Source organism: Phoca vitulina, unplaced genomic scaffold, assembly GCF_004348235.1.
Source record: "Phoca vitulina isolate PV1807 unplaced genomic scaffold, GSC_HSeal_1.0 scaffold6, whole genome shotgun sequence".
In the NCBI taxonomy this organism is placed as follows: Eukaryota; Metazoa; Chordata; class Mammalia; order Carnivora; family Phocidae; genus Phoca; species Phoca vitulina.
In genome coordinates, this window is record NW_022589709.1 from 62,696,743 (window position 1) to 62,715,037 (window position 18,295).

An 18,295-nucleotide genomic window follows, 5' to 3' on the forward strand; every position below is an offset into this window, starting at 1 on the left:
GAAAAATAACAACCAACACCACAGAAATACAAACAACTATAAAAGAATACTATGAAAAATTATATACTAACAAATTGGACAATCTGGAAGAAAATGGATAAATTCCTGGAAACATATAAACTACCAAAACTGAAACAGGAAGAAATAGAAAACTTGAACACTGATAACCAGCAAAGAAACTGAATCAATAATCAAAAATCTCCCAACAAACCAAAGTCCAGGGCCAGCTGACTTCACAGCGGAATTCTACCAAACATTTAAAGAAGAGTTAATACCTAGTCTTCTCAAACTATTCCAAAAAATATAAATGGAAGGAAACCATCTAAACTCATTCTATGAGGCAAGCATTACCCTGATTCCAAAACCAAAGAATTCACTAAAAAAGAGAACTACAAGCCAATATCCCAGGTGAACATGGATGCAAAAATTCTCAACAAAATACTAGCAAATCAAATCCAACAGTATATTAAAAGAATCATTCACCACGATCAAGTGGGATTTATTCCTGGGTTGCAAAGGTGGTTCAATATTTGCAAATCAACCAACGTGATATACCACATTAATAAAAGAAGGATAAGAACCATATGATATTCTCAATAGATGAAGAAAAAGCATTTGACAAAGTATAACAACAATTCATGATAAAAACCCTCAACAAAGTAGGGATAGCGGGAACATACCTCAACATCATAAAGGCCATATATGAAAAACCCACAGCTAATATCATCTTCAATGAGGAAAAACTAAGGGCTTTTCCTCCATGGTCAGGAACAAGACAGGGATGTCCACCACTATTAGTTAACATTGTACTGGAAGTCCTATCCTCAGTAATCAGAAAACATAAAGAAATAAAATGCATCCAAATCAGCAAGGAAGAAGTCAAACTTTCACTCTTCACAAACAACATGATACTCTATGTAGAAAACCCTAAAGACTCCACCAAAAAATTGTTAGAACTAATACACGAATTCAGTAAGGTTGCAGGATACAAAATCAACATACATAAATGTGTGGCATTTCTATAAACCAATAATGAAGCAGCAGAACGAGAGATCAGGAATTAATTCCATTTACAACTGCACCAAAACCAGTATGATACCTAGAAATAAGCCTAACCAAAGAGGTAAAATATCTGTACCTGAAAAACATAAAACACTTATGAAAGAAACTGAAGAGGACACAAAGAAATGGAAAAACAGTCCATGCTCATGGATTAGAAGAACAAATATTGTTAGAATGTCTATACTACCCAAAGCAATTTATACATTTAATGCAATCCCTATCAAAATAACACCAGCATTTTTCAGAGCTAGAACAAACAAATCCTAAAATTTGTATGGAACCACAAAAGACCCTGACTAGCCAAAGCAATCTTGAAAAAGAAAAGCAAAGCTGGAGGCATCATGATTCCTGACTTCAAGTTATATTACAAAGTGGTAGTGATCAAGACAGTATGGTACTGGCAGAAAAACAGACATATAGATCAATGGAACAGATTAGAAAACCCAGAAATGAACCCACAATTCTATGGTCAACTAATCTTTGACAAAGCAGGAAAGAATATCCAATGGAGAAAAGACAGTCTCTTTAACAAATGGTGTTGGAAAAACCGGACAGCAACATGCAAAAGAATGAAACTGGACTACTTTCGTATACCATACACAAAAATAAACTCAAAATGGATGAAAGACCTAAATGTGAGAGAGGAAGCCACCAAAATCCTAGAGAACACAGACAGCAACCTCTTTGACATTGGCTGTAGCAACTTCTTACTAGACATGTCTCCAGAAGCAAAGGAAACAAAAGCAAAAATGAACTATTGGAACTGCATCAAGATAAGAAGCTTCTGCATAGCAAAGGAAACAACAAAACTAAAAGGCAACCTTCGGAATGGGAGAAAATATTTGCAAATGACATATCTGATAAAGGGTTTATATCCAAAAATCTATAAAACACTTAGCAAACTCAACACCTAAAAACCCAAATAAGGGCCGCCTGGGTGTCTCAGTCGTTAAGCGTTTGCCTCTGGCTCAGGTCATGATCCCAGGGTCCTGGGATCGAGCCCCACATCGGGCTCCCTGCTCCGTGGGAAGCCTGCTTCTCCCTCTCCCACTCCCCCTGCTTGTGTTCCCTCTCTCGCTGTGTCTCTCTCTGTCAAATAAATAAAATCTTGAAAAAAATAAAAATAAAAATAAATAAAAAAATAAAAACCCAAATAATCCAGTTAAAAAATGGGTAGAAGAGACGAATAGACATTTTTCCAAAGAAGACATCCAGATGGCTAACAGACACATGAAATGTTGCTCAACATCACTCCCCATTGGGGAAATACAAATCAAAAGTACAATGAGATACTACCTCACATCTGTCAGAATGGCTAAAATTAACAACATAGGAAACAACAGATGTTAGTGAGGATGCAGAGAAAGGGGAACCCTCTTCCACTGTTGGTGGGACTGCAAACTGGTGCAGCCACTCTGGAAAACAGTATAGAGGTTCATCAAGAAGTTAAAAATAGAACTACCTTACGATCCAGCAATTGCACTACTATGTATTTAGCCAAAGGATACAAAAAAACTAATTTGAAGGGATACATGCACCCTGATGTCTACAGCAGCATTATCAACAATAGCCAAATTATGGAAAGAGCCCAAATGTCCATCTACTGATGAATGGATAAAGAAGATGTGGTATGTACACACACACACACACACACACACACACACACACACAGGAATATTTCTCAACCATAAAAAAGAATGAAAGCTTGCCATTTGCCATTTGCTACGATATGCATGGAGCTAGAGAGCATTATGCTAAGTGAAGTAAGTCCATCAGAGAAAGACAAATACCATATGATCTCACTCATATGTGGAATTTAAGAAACAAAACAGATAAATGTAGGGGAAGGGAAGGAAAAATAAGATAAAAACAGAGGGGGAGACAAACCATAAGAGACTCCTAACTACAGAGAACAAACTGAGGGTTGCTGGAGGGGAGGCGAGTGAGGGGATGGGCTAAATGGGTGATGGGTGTTATGGAGGGCATTTGTTATGACGAGCACTGTGTTTTATCTGTAAGTGATCAATCACTAAATTCTACTCCTGAAACCAGTATTACATTATCTGTTAACTAACTAGAATTTAAATAAAAGCTTGAAAAGAAGAGCTATGCGGGGCACCTGGGTGGCTCAGTCGTTAAGCGTCTGCCCTCGGCTCAGGTCATGATCCCAGGGTCCTGGGATCGAGCCCCGCATCAGGCTCCCTGCTCAGCGGGAAGCCTGCTTCTCCCTCTCCCACTCCCCCTGCTTGTGTTCCCTCTCTCACTGTGTCTCTCTCTGTCAAATAAATAAAATCTTTAAAAAAAGAGTTATGCTTGTATGCTTTTAATAAACAAAGTGCAAAAAATAAGTAACTTTAAATGATATACTCAGCTGGGGGGGGGGAGAAAGTTTAATCAGATCTCTGCAAAGGGTGCAATTTGTCATTTGGACCACAAGATGGAGACACCAGTCACAGCAAAGGCAATGTGTTAAAATGTGTTAAAATGACAAAATTAATTTTAAAAAAATTATATATATTTCTAAGTCATTTTTTAAATGGAAATTTATTCTAACAATGATATAATGAAGTCTGTACTATGATTCTGAAGAGAATTCTCTATCCAATCCCGTTGTCAACTCTCAAAAAGCAAGCATGTTAACTCAATTTTGTAATTCTTGCAGAGAAACACTTATAAAGTTTTAAAATAGCAGCTGAAATGAATTGCTGAACAAAGTAGTACTCTGAAAAGGGACAGGCCTAAGTAAGAAAAGTTAACAGTTCCATCTGATTTAAACTGACACAGAGAAATTGGCTTTTGCACAAATATGTTAATACAAATGGAGTTCTCATCACTAACCTTGACAAATCAACAAAAGACATGTTATTTTCCTTATTTGTTATAATTCTTCCACAAGTACAGTGAATCATGACAAGTGCTAGGAATAGTGCCTAATCCACAGTATTTAATACTAATCATCATTATTGCCATTACTATTCTTAATGTAAAGCAATTATAAAATCTTCAAAGCAAAAGAGGACAAATTATTCTTTTCTATTACATATTTTCAGCCTCACTTAGAAACAGATATAATACAGTCTAGTCACTCTTTCATTGTTAGTTTCTGTTTTGGTTAAAAAAAAAAAAAATCCTGTTTTTCCCTGGCAGGGAAAGACAGAATTCAAGATTAAGGATGCTTATGTTCATTTTAAAGCCAGTAGAAAGGACTGACACGTAGGACTGTGACGTTTCATCCTGTTCTTCTTGCAGATGAAAGTATGACACAGACGTGGCTCTACTGGAGGCAGGAATGCAATCAAGGACTACAGGGAAAACTTTGGTATTCTCTATTCACCAAAATACCAGTCAGTGCTCAAGTACATGGAATGCAGACACATGCAAAAGTAGGGAATTCGGTCAGCAACTGAAATCATCTCAGAAGAAAACACAATTAAGGAGTGAAATATTAAAATGAAGATGAGAGGGCGCCTGGGTGGCTCAGATGGTTAAGGATCTGCCTTCAGCTTCGGTCATGATCTCAGGGGCCTGGGATCGAGTCCCACATTGGGCTCCTTGCTCAGCAGGGAGCCTGCTTTCCCTCTGCCTGCCGCTCCCCCTGCTTGTACTCTCTCTCTCTCTGGCAAATAAAAAAATAAATAAAATCTTTAAAAAAAATAAAATAAAATGAAGATCAGAAAATTAAAAATCCAACCTTCAGACCACCCTGAGACAACCTATATAAAAAGTTTATAATTATTATTTTATATTCGACAAGGTATTTTAAAGTAAGTTCAACTTCTTCTAGATATCCCTTAAGAAAAAGCTTATTTTAGCTAATATCATAAAACATTTTAGGGTATTCTATCAATTTGATGATGTCCATGGTAATGATTACATTGTGATCTCTGACAAACTCAAGATAGAATATCGCTTCCTATTCTAAAAACTGTATGTATTATTTTTTAAATTTTTGGTCAATTCTTCAAAATACAATTGCCATTTATATCGTTGTTCATTACTGACTAGGAAAAATTCACAGTGTCATTTTAAAATCCTTAAGAGTTAGCAGTTTATAAAGCAGTAGTGCAGGGTTTATTTAGAGGAAAAAAATATAAATCCAATTATTTTATTTTATTTATTTTTTAAGATTTATTTATTTATTTATGGGGGAGAAGCAGGAGAGGGAGAAACAGACTCCCCACTGAGCACAGAGCCATACACAGGGCTCTATCCCAGGACCCGGAGATCATGACTTGAGCTGAAACCAAGAGTCAGACGCTTAACCCACTGAGCCAGCCAAGTGCCCCTAAATCCAATTATTTTAGAGAAAAGATGCTTCATTCAAATCAGCTCAAAGAAAAATGTTTAATAAACTGGCACCCTACAAATATTTTAAACAATGCTGCCACCTGCTGGAAAAATCTGAAATGTTTTTGTTATTTCCCAAATATTAGACTATCTACATTAAAGAGTTGTACCATGATCTTCCAATTACCTTCAAAATCAAGACACACCTTATTTAATAATTCTGACCATGTGATTTGTCTGGTTCTTAATAACAACATCTTAACCAAGTACTAATTCATTATAGTTTTTAGTATATTTAAATACTAAATACAAACAGGTTGAGGCAACATCATCAAAAACAAAGCAACTCTGTAATTGTATGTAACAGTAGATGATGCAGGTTTTGGATTATCAGATGATGATATATTCACCCTTACGGGAAAAAAATAAGACTGGGTATCTTAACAGATGTTTGAGGCTAGCAATAAAACTAAGTTTGGAAGATCACTGACTAAGCTAAGTCCAACTGGAACCACATTAGAAAAGTTATGGAAAAGATATGCTTATTTCTAATGAGAGCATTTTAGACCGTGAAGAATAATTTGGCCATTCATCGTAAATAAAAAGCATATATCCTTTAATCACCTGTTTTAAGATTTTATAAAACAACTTCATCATTTCCTGTGGTTTTTAAAATTTTGCTTTGTTTTTGTTTTTATAATTCTGGATCCATAAATACCTCAATTCATCAAACAGCTGTTTTGTGAGTACCTACTCTGTACCCAAACATGTATACATGAAGCTTATTTAAGTATTCAGAAATGAAACAATCACCTCATGTTGAAAAAGAGGATAATAATCCCTAGTTATATGGGTGTTGTAAAGACATGAAATAGAGTTGGCACTTGAATGATAGTTATCATTAATGTGACCATTACTAAAATGACTGGAGGCTATGCTAAATTGAGAACAAAATGGAGGAAAAAAGTTCAGTTTAAAACAGCCATTGATTGGGGCACCTGGCTGGCTTAGTCGGTGCAGTGTGCCACTCTTGATCTTGGGGTTGTAGGTTTGAGTCCCACGTTGGGTGTAGAGATTACTTAAAAAAAAAATCTTTAAAAAATAATAATAAAATAGCCATTGATTGTTTACCTCAGATATCTTTCAAAATATAAGTGGGGGATGAAGCTACATCAAAAGGCCAGAAACTGAGGCAAACAGACCTGAAATACATAAAACAGGTATGTTTTGTATACAACAGTGCTGAATAAATATTTGGTACATGAGAAATTAATGAATGGTACAGGATGAGCTGGAAGGCAAATTTAGGAATGCTTACTGGCTTATGAGCTAGCAGACATACAAGCCACACTGGAAGAATCTCTGTAAGTCTTCCCCCCCAAAAAATTCTGAGAGAACCCCAAGCTTAGAGCAACAGGCCTGAGAGCACAGGGCAAAAAAATGGTTAAAAAAAAAAAAAGTAGGACACAGGACCAGAGCATGGGGACCCAGCTAGATGGGATGGTAGGCGCAGAGGACCTTCCTAAAGGAAAGGATCAGAAACATTCACAAAGGAAACAAACCATATTCACTGAGAAACAACTGGCAGATTTGGAATTCTTGTTCAGCAAGAACCCATACCCTGCTCCCAGCCTTCAGAAAGAAGTGGCCTCGAAACTGGAGATACATCCCACCGTCCTGCAGGTTTGGTTCAAGAACCACAGAGCAAAAGTCAGGAAAGCCAAACAACAGCAATTAGCTGGGGTGGAAGTCAAGACCAGCTCTTCCAAGAGACACACGGATGCCGATCCAGGAGCCCCCGATGGTGCCTACCCTGCTTCCCTGGTTTATACAGATCACCCCATTCCTTCCTTCCAACTCAGCATATGCTCCAATTTTAAGGCTCTCCCAGACCATTCTTTTGGCCACAAAATAGTCCATTTCGGCTGTTGCCGAGATCCTAATATCTACTCCCATTATGGAATCCCAAATTCTTTCCACAAGCTTCACTGCTAATTCTTTGGGTTCTTCATCTCCACAAAGAACTTAGTGAGCAAAGCCAGACACAAAAGGTCACCTACTGTAACGATTCGCAATAATTCCGGACGAGAGACAGAGTCCAGATCTACGCAACATGGAGGCATTTCAAAAACAGGCTCCGTGAAAAGAAAACAAGACCCACAAGTGCCCGTGGGGTGGAACTGAGTGGCAAGAGTCGCTCAACAAACTATTACGATGGGGATGTTTCATGTTGTAATTCGGATGGCAGGAACCTGCATGTATAAATTCATCCAAAGACACAGAACTGTAATATTGTATAACATACACCACAAAAAAAAATCACATGACAGGACAGAAGCATCAGCTAATGCCACGGCAGTAACCATTTTGCAATATATAAATGTACCAAATCAACACATCATACACCTTACACTTGTATCTCAGTAAAGCTGGAGACAATTTTTAAATTATATCTCAATAAATATATACAATGAGACTAAAAAAAAAAAAAGTAAGCAGCAGGTCTGAGATCAAAGTCAAAGGTCAAAAAGAAAATCTGACCTGATATTGGCATTCTTAAGATTTCTACTTGCAGAGGCTAAAAGTGAAGCATCCTGAGTAATGAGTATAGTTCTCCCAGAAAAATTTGACCAGAGCCCTATGAGAAGCCACAGGCATACAGCATTAATATAGGTATCCCTTGGTACAATCACTTTCAAGTAAAATAAGGGATATGTTGCAAAAGTCATCAAAGGAGGGTAGTCAGGAATAAGAAAACATAACCAACAGAAAGCATAAAAAATAAGATGACTAAAGTAAGACTAAAAAATCACTTACTACAACAAATATAAATGGATTCATGCCATCATTAAAAAAAAAAGTTACTTTTTTTCAACACCCACTCCCAAAAAAGCAGGGGTCTGTGTGTGAAAGTGGGGGGCAGGAAGGGGAATCAACATAAAAAGAGAACTTACAAATTTCAAGAGACTTAAAAACATACTAGCAATTATAAAGATTGTTTGGAGCTAAATTTATATAAATTGCAAAAATAAGTCAACAAATCAATCAATCAACAAGGCCAGGGACAATCAAGGAAATGTGACAAAAAGGATATTTGATGATGTTAAGGAATTGTTGATTTCTATATGAGATGATGATTACTGTCATATTTAAAAAGTGGAGCCTTGTGTTTCAGAGACATAATCTAAGATGTTTACAAGTAAACTGACATCATATTTAGTATTTGCTTCAAAATAAAAGGAAAGATGAGTAGAGCCAGGGAGAAAATAAAATTTAGCCATGAGTTGATATCTGGGAAAGTGAATGATGGGTACATGGAGGTTTGTTTTATCATTTTCTCTCTTTTTTTTTTAAGATTTTAATTACTTATTTGAGAGAGAGAACATGTGAGTGAAAAAGCACAAGCAGGGGGAGCAGCAGGCCAAGGGAGAGGGAGAAGCAGGCTCCTACTGAGTAAGGAGCCTGATGCTGGGCTCAATCCCAGGGTCCTGGGATCATGACCTGAGCCAAATGCAGACGCTTAACCGACTGAGCCACTCAGGTCCCCCCTACCTTTATTTTTAAAGATTTTATTTATTTATTCATTTATTTGAGAGAGAGGAGAGCCTGAATATGCACAGGGGGAAGGGCAGAAAGGGAAGGAGAGGGAGAAAAACCTAAGAAGACTCCCCACGGAGCCCAGAGCCTGACAAAGGGCTAGACCTCATGACCCTGAGATCACAGACCTAAGCCAAAACCAAACCAAGAATTCCACCCTCAGTTAACTGACCCACTCAGGCGCCCCTCATTTTCCCTACTTTTTATGTCTGGAAATATTTCTTAATTCAATAGTTAAAAATAAATAAAAGGATAAATAAATAAAATGGAAGTGATTCTCTGGTTAGAACAAAAGGTTAAATCAAATTACTATAACATTCTTTTTAAAAAAAGGAACCACATAGAACTGATACAAAATACCCTTCAATTTTAAATAAAATTCAATTTTAGATCCACAAACTTCAATTTAAAATTATTACTTTTAAAGTTTGGTCTATACCTCTTCTGAACTGGCTTCTCAGAAGTGTTTGAGAACTCTGTATTTAAAAGACTTTTTTTTTTTAACCAAAAGCTTAAAATGCAAAATTCAGGAAATGTTATTATAAATAATGTGTTTGACACACTGATAATCCAAATACATGTGAGTCTAAATATACCCATATAAATTAGAAAGTATACAAGATATTATCTGGCAGTAAATGCTTTCATGAAAACTTTAGTACAAATTTTTCTTTGCTCACAATTCTCATAAATGTACAAATAATGCTTCATTAAAGAACTGAGAACAAAATGAAAAAAATCCCTTAGAATGTAAGATTTTCTATTAAAATGTTGAAGTTGAATAGATTTATTTCATAATTATTAAAATATGACAATTTGAAAATCACTGCTAGTAGCCTAGTGTAAACAATTCACTATGCAAAAAGCCCTAATGAGGGTTTATACAGTTTTTAAAAATGTATTCCAAAAATAAATCTATCTACCATCCCGGATTCTGAAAGAAGGCATCACTGTTATCTACTGTCTGTTGCTATCCCTGCCTTGCCCCCAACCAATTCTGTTTTGGGAACATCAACTGAAGCTCAGTATCACGAAAAGTAACAGTCTAAATATAACTCCTAAATAGCTTTGTTCAATTAAGTTTTATTTTTTTCTGAGTGCTGAAAATTAAAATAACTACAATTAAATAACTATTATCTGATTCAGGTCCCTGGTAAAAATCATGTAAGCTTTCAGTTCTAATAGCATAAATATCTATGCTTCTTATAAAATTATTGATCTAAAGATTAGATTATAGACAAACATCACTTTCAGGATGGACTCAAAGGTCATGAATGTCAGCCAGGTAGTGTGGATATATTCCTCCTTGAATGGGAAGCCCCTGAAATGACAGTGTTCCCACCTCTTAACATCATCTTACGATTACTCTCTCCCTACTTGAATTCAAATATCCCTACAGTTTTAGGTATCACCTATATAAAGGTGGCTTCCAAATCTGCATTTCAATCACTAACATCTTCGGAACTGCAGATCTGAGTATATAATTGCCTGATTATACAGTTGTCCTATTATAACAAATTCCACTTACTCTCTTACCAACCCACCCTAAAGCCTACTTCTCTATTTGCATTTGTCCCTCTTAAGCCTTTATTTGCATGAATCTGTACATCATAATCCACAGGCTCTCCAGAATTGAAACAAAATCATCTTTGGCCTTTCATCTTTTCTTTCCCGTTCCACCAGTCTAAGTAATTACCAAGTTCAAAAGTTTTGCTAAATCAAAACTTTTCTGGGCACCTGGGTGGCTCAGACGGTTAAGCGTCTGCCTTCGGCTCGGGTCATGATCTCAGGGTCCTGGGATCAAGTCCCGCATCGGGCTCCCTGCTCGGCGGGGAGTCTGCTTCTCCCTCTCCCTCTACCTCTCCCCCTGCTCATGCTCTCTCTCTCTGTCTCAAATGAATAAATAAAATCTTAAAAAAAAAAACCAAAAACCTTTTCTTTCCATTCCCATCACTTGAGTCTCCTAACATCTCTTTCCAGAATCACAGTCAATCTAGCAATGCTTCCACCAAATAGTATTTCAGCTCCTCCCTCTCCCCTCTAGCTCACCTTCTACAGGGCTTCTGGAGTCATTTCTTTAAGAGCTCTGATCATGTCACAAGCTTTTCAATGGCTACCTACCAGCTAGAGAATAAACTGCAAACTTCAAACTCACAGTATTCAAGGCCATCTAGTATCTGACCCTGTCGATCCCCTCACTAAAACAGCTTTCTCTAGCTCTTCTCCACTGAAGCCTACCAGCATGGGACTACCTTCTAGTTTCTGTCGTGTTTCCTAGCCCTTCTTAGCCCTGACTGGGAATGCTCTTCAACCACTCTTTCTGAAATTGTATTTATCATTCAAGGTGCTGATCAAATGTGTCCAGCTCATTATCTCCCTAAATTCTCTCAGCTACAATTAAACACAAGGCACTCTCTTCCTTTTCTAGCATGACTCTAATAGGCTGAAAGTTATTTCTTCAAAAAAGGTAAACATCTCCCCTCTGATCTAAGTTCTGATTTAAAGGGCTGCATAGATGAACCTAATCCTTTTCTATACAACAATCTTCCAAATATCTGAAGCTGCTCCTAAATCTTCTCTTCACAGGATAAATTTCCTCAAAATTCACAGCTAATAGTCATAGATACAATTTCTAGAAATTTTCATCTTCATAACTACTCCTGTCTGGACACTCTAGATTTTCAATCATCTCTCCTAAAGTGTGGTATCCAGAGCCAAACACAATACTCCAAACTTTGTTTTTTGCAAATTATGCACGATATTCACCTTCCTTCCCAAATTTGGACATTCACAATGTCTATTAGGAAATTAACAACTCAAAAGAGTCTTTCACTAATAAACTTGCTAGTTTTAACTGGGTGCAGATGTTTAATAAATGTGCAAAAGATAAAGATGAAAATAATAAAACAAGGTTAAAAGACGTTCTAGTCAGAATTAAGTATACAAGAATTTACCTTAGGAAGGGAACTCGTTTTGAAACATGAGCTAAATGGAACCAGATGTATAAAAACTCAGAGATAGTATAAATAAAAAGGGTGCAATATCAAAGGAAATTTCTAGACAAAGTTTATTTGGGGAATCTTTTACTAAGTAATCTTCCATAGAGCAAGCAAACTTCCAATAATAATATGTTGATTAACATCTTTTTATTTAAAATGCCAACTAACGCTATCTTCACAATCTTTTTATCCTGAGATGCCAATATGTTTTTTTTTTTTTTTCAAAAAAAAAAGTTAAAATTTCAACAATCAATCCTAAACTTAAATTCAGCTGACTGGACAATACTCCAGAGATTTATTTTAAATTGCATAAGTATCTTTGCTCTCATTAAATAATATCCTATGTGGAAAGTATAGTAGTTCTTTAATGACTGGTGCCACACTAACTAACTGAATTAAAAGAAAAAGTCATTTCCTCTAAAGAGTTCTTAAATACTCTTCAATGGTGGTGTTAAATGCTCAACAATTCATTCAATTCAAAGAAAACTCAAGGAGACCTCTAAAAAACCATCTTTCATACCAAGGAAATAAAGTTAGATGACTCATTTTTGGAAAACTTGCATTAAAACAAACTAAAGATATTTCCCCTATATATAGTGGAAGGCTTAGGAAATGTGTAACAGTATTTACAGAACATAATATGTGTCTGTGCCACAGGCTTCAATTATCTAAGAACTGAGCAACACAGATATGTTATACAGCAGCATACAATGATTCTCCTACATCACCAATAAAAGCCTCATTTTCTCACAGCCAAGAGTACATGAATTCCAAATATCAAGCTGATAGAAGTATAAATTTATAATCACTTTGGAAAACAATTTGGTATTATAATAACATTAAAGACCAACATATCCTTTGACTAACAAATTATGTTGTTTTAGAATACACGATTTTGTTAATTTAAATCTTTCTTCAATCATATTGTATTTTCATTGAAATGGTACAATGAAGTTGATCCAAAATTATTTTTTTTAAGATTTTGTTTATTTATTGGACAGAGAGAGACACAGCGAGAGAGGAAATACAAGTAGGGGAAGTGGGAGAGGGAGAAGCAGGCTTTCCACTGAGCAGGGAGCCCGATGCGGGGCTCGATCCCAGGACCCTGGGATCATGACCTGAGCCAAAGGCAGACGCTTAACAACTGAGCCACCCAGGCGTCCCGATCCAAAATTATTTTTAATGGTCAAAAGAGTTGAACAGATACTTTACGAAAGATCTAAGCATGGCAAATAAGCACATAAAAAGATTCTCAACATTTTCAGTCATTAGGAAAATGAAAATCAAAACCACAATAAGACACCACTATACAACTAATAGAATGGCTAAAATAAAAATAAAAACAGCAACAAAAACCTGACAATACCAAGTGCTGGTGAGGATGTGTAACCAGAATTTTCTTAACATTGCTGGCAGGAATGCAAAATGATATAGCCAATTTGGAAAAGAGGGGGGTAGTTCCTTATAAAGTTCCATACATGTGCGCACAACCCAGCAATCTCACTCCTAGGTATTTACCCAAGCGAATGGATAAACTTCGGTAAATCCATAAATGAACTACTACTTAGCAATAAAAAGGAATAACTACTGACACATAAATGAATCTTAACTGCATTACGGTGTGTGAAATACGTTTTATTTGAAAGACTACATCCTCCATAATTTCATTTATATGATATCTGGGAAAAGGCAAAATTGTAGGGACCTAAAACAGATCAGTGGTTGCCAATGCCTGGTTAATGAGGTAAGGGTCAATGAACTACTAAGGGGTAGAGGGAATTTTGGGAGTGATGGAACCATTCTGTATCTTGATCGTGTGATAGTTATAGGACTATGCATTTGTAAAAAATCATAAAACTATACACCAAAAAGGATAAGTGTTACTGTATGTAAATTATACTTCAATAACAAAAGCCAATAGACATTTTGCATATTTTTTAATGCTACTGACAACTTATGGAAAAGAAACATCTTTCCTTCTGGTTGCAATTTGTGAAGAAACACCATCAACACGCTAGGTTATTTGTGGACTTAAAAAAAAAAAAAGACATATTCCCTACCCTGATAGAATTTAGAAGCTCATTTAAATGGGAAACAAGTCTTAGATATTAAGTTACAGAAAAAGGCTGGGCAAAACAATTTTGAGAGATAAATCACTAAATACAATTTACATGTGCTCTAAGTAAGGAAGGAGTAATTCTCTTTGACTAGAACTACCGGAAATGAATGGATCACAATATTGTAAAGATTTTAGTGCTTCTCAGTAACTGCTATTATTACCATCTCTAACTTCCAAGTGAGGAGACTGAGAGACCAGGGAGGACAAATATTTTGTCAGTTTTCCCTCAGTTATTAGGTGTCAGAGCTGAAGTTCTAACCCAAGCCCTTCTGATGCCAAAGCCTGAGATCTTTTGCATCGCGATGATGGAGCGACATCGTAGAGGTTATAACGGCTCCTACGTGAGATGATTTCAACCGACAGGAACGCCCCCTAACTCCCCAAACTCCACTACTTTGCATGAATCCTAGGAAACACCACGATTGGAGCAATGATCTTAAAGTGAGCTCCACGGGGTTTTGGAGTGCAAATTCGTGGGAAAGGTAACATAAAACCTTGTGAGGACCCCTCTCCACAGTGTGCACAGCCCTACTTTAGACAGCTGGACGAAAGTGACGCGTGTGGCCAACGCCGAGCTACCGAAAAGGTAAACACCAAGAAAGAGGAAAGCGGAGGCCCTCAAAGATGCACCTCTTCCATTACACAAGTCGGCCTGGTCGCCAGGAGGGCACAGGAGGAAGAAAAGCTACTTCCCTGCCCTCCTGAGGCCCTCTGGGAAAAGACCTCCGTGGACTTGTCCCTGTCTGTGTCGCCCAATGGCCAGGACCGGCGCCGGGGCGTCGTCTGCGGGTGGGCTCTCGATCCGGGGAGGAGAGCTGCGTGTGTGGTGCGGTGCTCGCGCGGGTCGCGGCCGGTGGCACCTCACCGAGGCGCTGCAACCCACGGACGGCGGGCACACTGCGGCCGGGCCGCGGCGCCAAGCGCTCAGCTCAGAGTGAAGGGGCGGCAGGGTGAACGAATCTGGGCTGTGACCCCAGGAGACATCACAGCCATCGCACGCTGTGTTAGTTGACGAGACGCGCTCACGTTCCCCTTATTTACTGACCGCGCAAACGTTGCGCGCTCGCTGTAATCTCACCTCTCCAGTTCTTGTACTCGGGGACATAGTAGTATTTGTTCCCAAACTGGTCTGTGCCCACTTGCTGTTTCGCTTCTTTTGACAGCGCTCTCCATAAGGCGCGGAACAAATCCTGAGACCAACCCATGCAGTCCGCCGGGATTTAAGCACGAATCGCTGCCGGATTCGCCACGACTGAAACACACTCGCTCTCCAGCCGCTGACCCCGCCCACCCACTCCATTCTCACGCCCTTCTAGTAACGGCGCTCACCATTGGTCGGATGGCACCTTGCTTGACCAATGGGAGACTCCACTGTTACAGCCCGGCCTCCGAGCTCTGTCATGGCGGTGTCCAGTTTTCAGGCCGGTGTAAAGGAACGGGATGTTAGGGTTTTTATTAGCGAGACAAGCGGGTTTGGACGACCCTCTTCGCCTCCGGAGAGCGGAGTCCACACAGAGGTAACGAAAACCTTACTTTTTTCTCAAACAGGCCATTTAAAATCTGGACCTGTTTCTGTGGTTAGTCTTGCCTCCCACTTTCCCGCCTCATTATCACCTTACTGCCACCAAACTAGACTTTTAATTTCTTCTGCTCTGTGCCTTACGAAAATAAGATGCCTTCTACATACCTGGAGGCTGGTGGGTGCGCACGCGGCTTCTGGGGAAGATACTTTCCTTTTATCTTATTCCTTTTCCCTCACATTACATTTCCTTCCCACTCCCCAAGGAGTAACTACTCTCCAAGGATTCCTTCATTCATTCAGTCGACATATTTACTGAGCTCCTATTGTTTGCCAAGCATTATGTTAAGGGTAGAGCATAGGCCAGGAATCGAACAAAGTTTACCATGACTAGAGCAGACAAGGGGGCCATTGACAAGAGATGAAGCTGGAGATGTAGTGTGGGGCTAGGTGAGAAAGAGCCTTGTGTGCTTGGTGAAGAGGTATGAAGATGAGAAGAAGGTGACAACTATTGGATTTTGTCATCTGCTTGGAGAATGGATTGAAGTTGAGAGCAAGAGTGAGAGTCAAGTTAGGTAACTGTTCCAGTTGTCCAGAAGAGAGCAGATGGAAGCCTGGGAAATGGTGGTTGGGTGGAAAAGAGTGAAGATATTTAAAAAACATTTAAGAAATAGAATCAACCAGCTATGTAAATTGGTTGAATATAGTGAATGATGAAAAGAGAGGAGTCAACAATGATTCCCAGATACGTGCTTTGTATGTAGCAGAGTGAATGTAACTTGACCATACGGACATTTTCCATATTACTTTCTTTTTTTTTTTAAGATTTTATCTACCCATTTGAGAGAGAGAGAGCAGGAGCGGGGGTGGGGGGGGAGGGCCAGGTGGAGAGGGATAAGCAGACTCCCCAGTGAGCAGGGAGCCCTACCCTGGGCTCGATCCCAGGACCCTGAGATCATGACTTGAGCCGAAGTCGGATGCGTAACCGACTGAGCCACCCAGGTACCCCTTCCCATATTGCTTTCAAAGAACCTGTGAAGATTTTCACTTGGAGAGAGGAGAAAGTTGAATGTACTTATTTGTTGCTTAGAAGAAATTGAGATATCTTTAATGTGAGATGATACTTGAAGTGAGGTGGAGATGAGATCATCCAGGCATTATTTGTAGAGTAAGAAAAGCATTTCAATGACCGAAAATCTGAGAAACATCAACATTTAAAGTTAGGCAGAAGAAGAGACTACAAATGAACCGTTGCAGCAAAACCAGGGCAACGAAGTGTCTCTTAAACTGAAAGAAGAGGAAGCCCTCATATGTGTCATTTGCTGGCCCTCGCCCCGTTCTTTGCTCTCAGTGGTTCTCCCTCCCATTACTCTGCTTATCTATTCAATTTATTACTACTGAAATTGTATTATATACATATTTTCTTATTAGTATATTGTCTTCTTAAACCCTGTGAGAAAAAGAGACATGAGAGAAGGGGCCTAGAAAAGTTTATGTTAAGTGAATGGCATGCATTCAAGAAATATGAGGAATAAAGGAAGAATTAAAAGTGTGCATTATATTTAACCAACAGGGTGATCACTGATGACCTTGGGAAGAGCATTTTTAAGAGAATCATGGGAATAAAAGTAAGATTTCAGTGAGTTGGAGAATGACAGGAAAAGAAGTGGGAACTGCCAACACTGATGGCTTTTTAAAGAAACTTAAGGAGAGAAAAGCAGAGTACAGTTGCTTATTGGAAAACTGATGGACATGATTTTCTTCTAATATCCCAAAAGAAGAACTCACCTTCTGCATTAGTTATCAGTGGGTGGGTAACAAAGTACCCCAAGCATAATTTATCAGTGAGTGGGTAACAAAGTACCCCCCAAAACTTAGCAGCTTAAAGTAACAAAAGATTTATTATCTCACAAGTTCTAGAGGTCAGGAATCTGTGTGTCTTATCTGAGTCTTCTGGCTCATAGTCTCTCAGAAGGCTGAAATGAAGATATTGGCTAGGACTATAGTCATTTCAAGACTTGACTCTCGAAGGATCTATTTCCAAGCTCACTCAAGACAGGATTTAGATCTTCCCTGACTTTGGTCCAGAGGTCTCCCTCAGTTCCAGTTATTTTTCACATAGGCCTCTCGGATCACATGACAGCTGCCTTCCATCAAAACAAGAAAGTAAGAGAGCAAGAAAGGGCAAGCAAGATGGGAGCCAGATTCCTTATAATCTGATCTCAGAAATGGCATCTCAGAAATTGCATCTACTGTTGGCCCCCTCTCCCCACCCCAATTAGTGCAGAGTTGACAGTAATTCCTATTCAGCTCAGTGATCCACTCTAATAAAAGCATACAGACATATCCAGAGGTTTTTATTTCAATGATTTCAAAGACTCAAAATTTATGTTTATCAAAATTGGTCAATCTCCGATAATTTAGCTTGTTTCCACCAAGTAGTTCTGCAATTCTTCCATTAGGATCAACAAATTAAACATTGGAAAATGAATGAACTTGACTGTTAGACCTTTAATTTTAGTAAAAATATCTGTGCTTTTTTGAAAAGAAGCAGCATTATTTTTTCTCTACTATGTTCAGAAGTCTTATCATATCAGTAATAATTTAAATCATGTGAGCTACTGAGGGTCTAAAATACTGGGTGTCTCCAGAGTCTTTTAATCGGTCTGAGGAAGCAACTAAGTATCGCTCTTTGTTAAAATTCCATGACCT

The 18,295-nt window shown here is 38.3% G+C and overlaps 2 protein-coding genes and 1 pseudogene across 5 annotated transcripts in view; 2 read left to right on the forward strand and 1 right to left on the reverse strand.

The window, feature by feature from the left end:
- NDUFAF2 (NADH:ubiquinone oxidoreductase complex assembly factor 2) overlaps nucleotides 1–15,338 on the reverse strand; it is a 147,758-nt gene extending 132,420 nt beyond the window's left edge. The window contains exon 1 of the mRNA XM_032404368.1: nucleotides 15,143–15,338. Within this exon, the coding sequence (XP_032260259.1) occupies nucleotides 15,143–15,269 (127 nt within the window). The 5' untranslated portion in view covers nucleotides 15,270–15,338. The remainder of the gene's footprint in view (nucleotides 1–15,142) is intronic.
- Nucleotides 6,850–7,754, forward strand: LOC116632403 (annotated as a pseudogene).
- A 118-nt stretch (nucleotides 15,339–15,456) lies between the features above and the next one.
- Nucleotides 15,457–18,295, forward strand: part of ERCC8 (ERCC excision repair 8, CSA ubiquitin ligase complex subunit) — a 60,601-nt gene continuing 57,762 nt past the window's right edge. For all 4 annotated transcript variants that reach the window (XM_032404369.1, XM_032404371.1, XM_032404372.1 and 1 more), the window contains exon 1: nucleotides 15,457–15,581. In XM_032404369.1, the coding sequence (XP_032260260.1) occupies nucleotides 15,505–15,581 (77 nt within the window). In that variant the 5' untranslated portion in view covers nucleotides 15,457–15,504. The remainder of the gene's footprint in view (nucleotides 15,582–18,295) is intronic.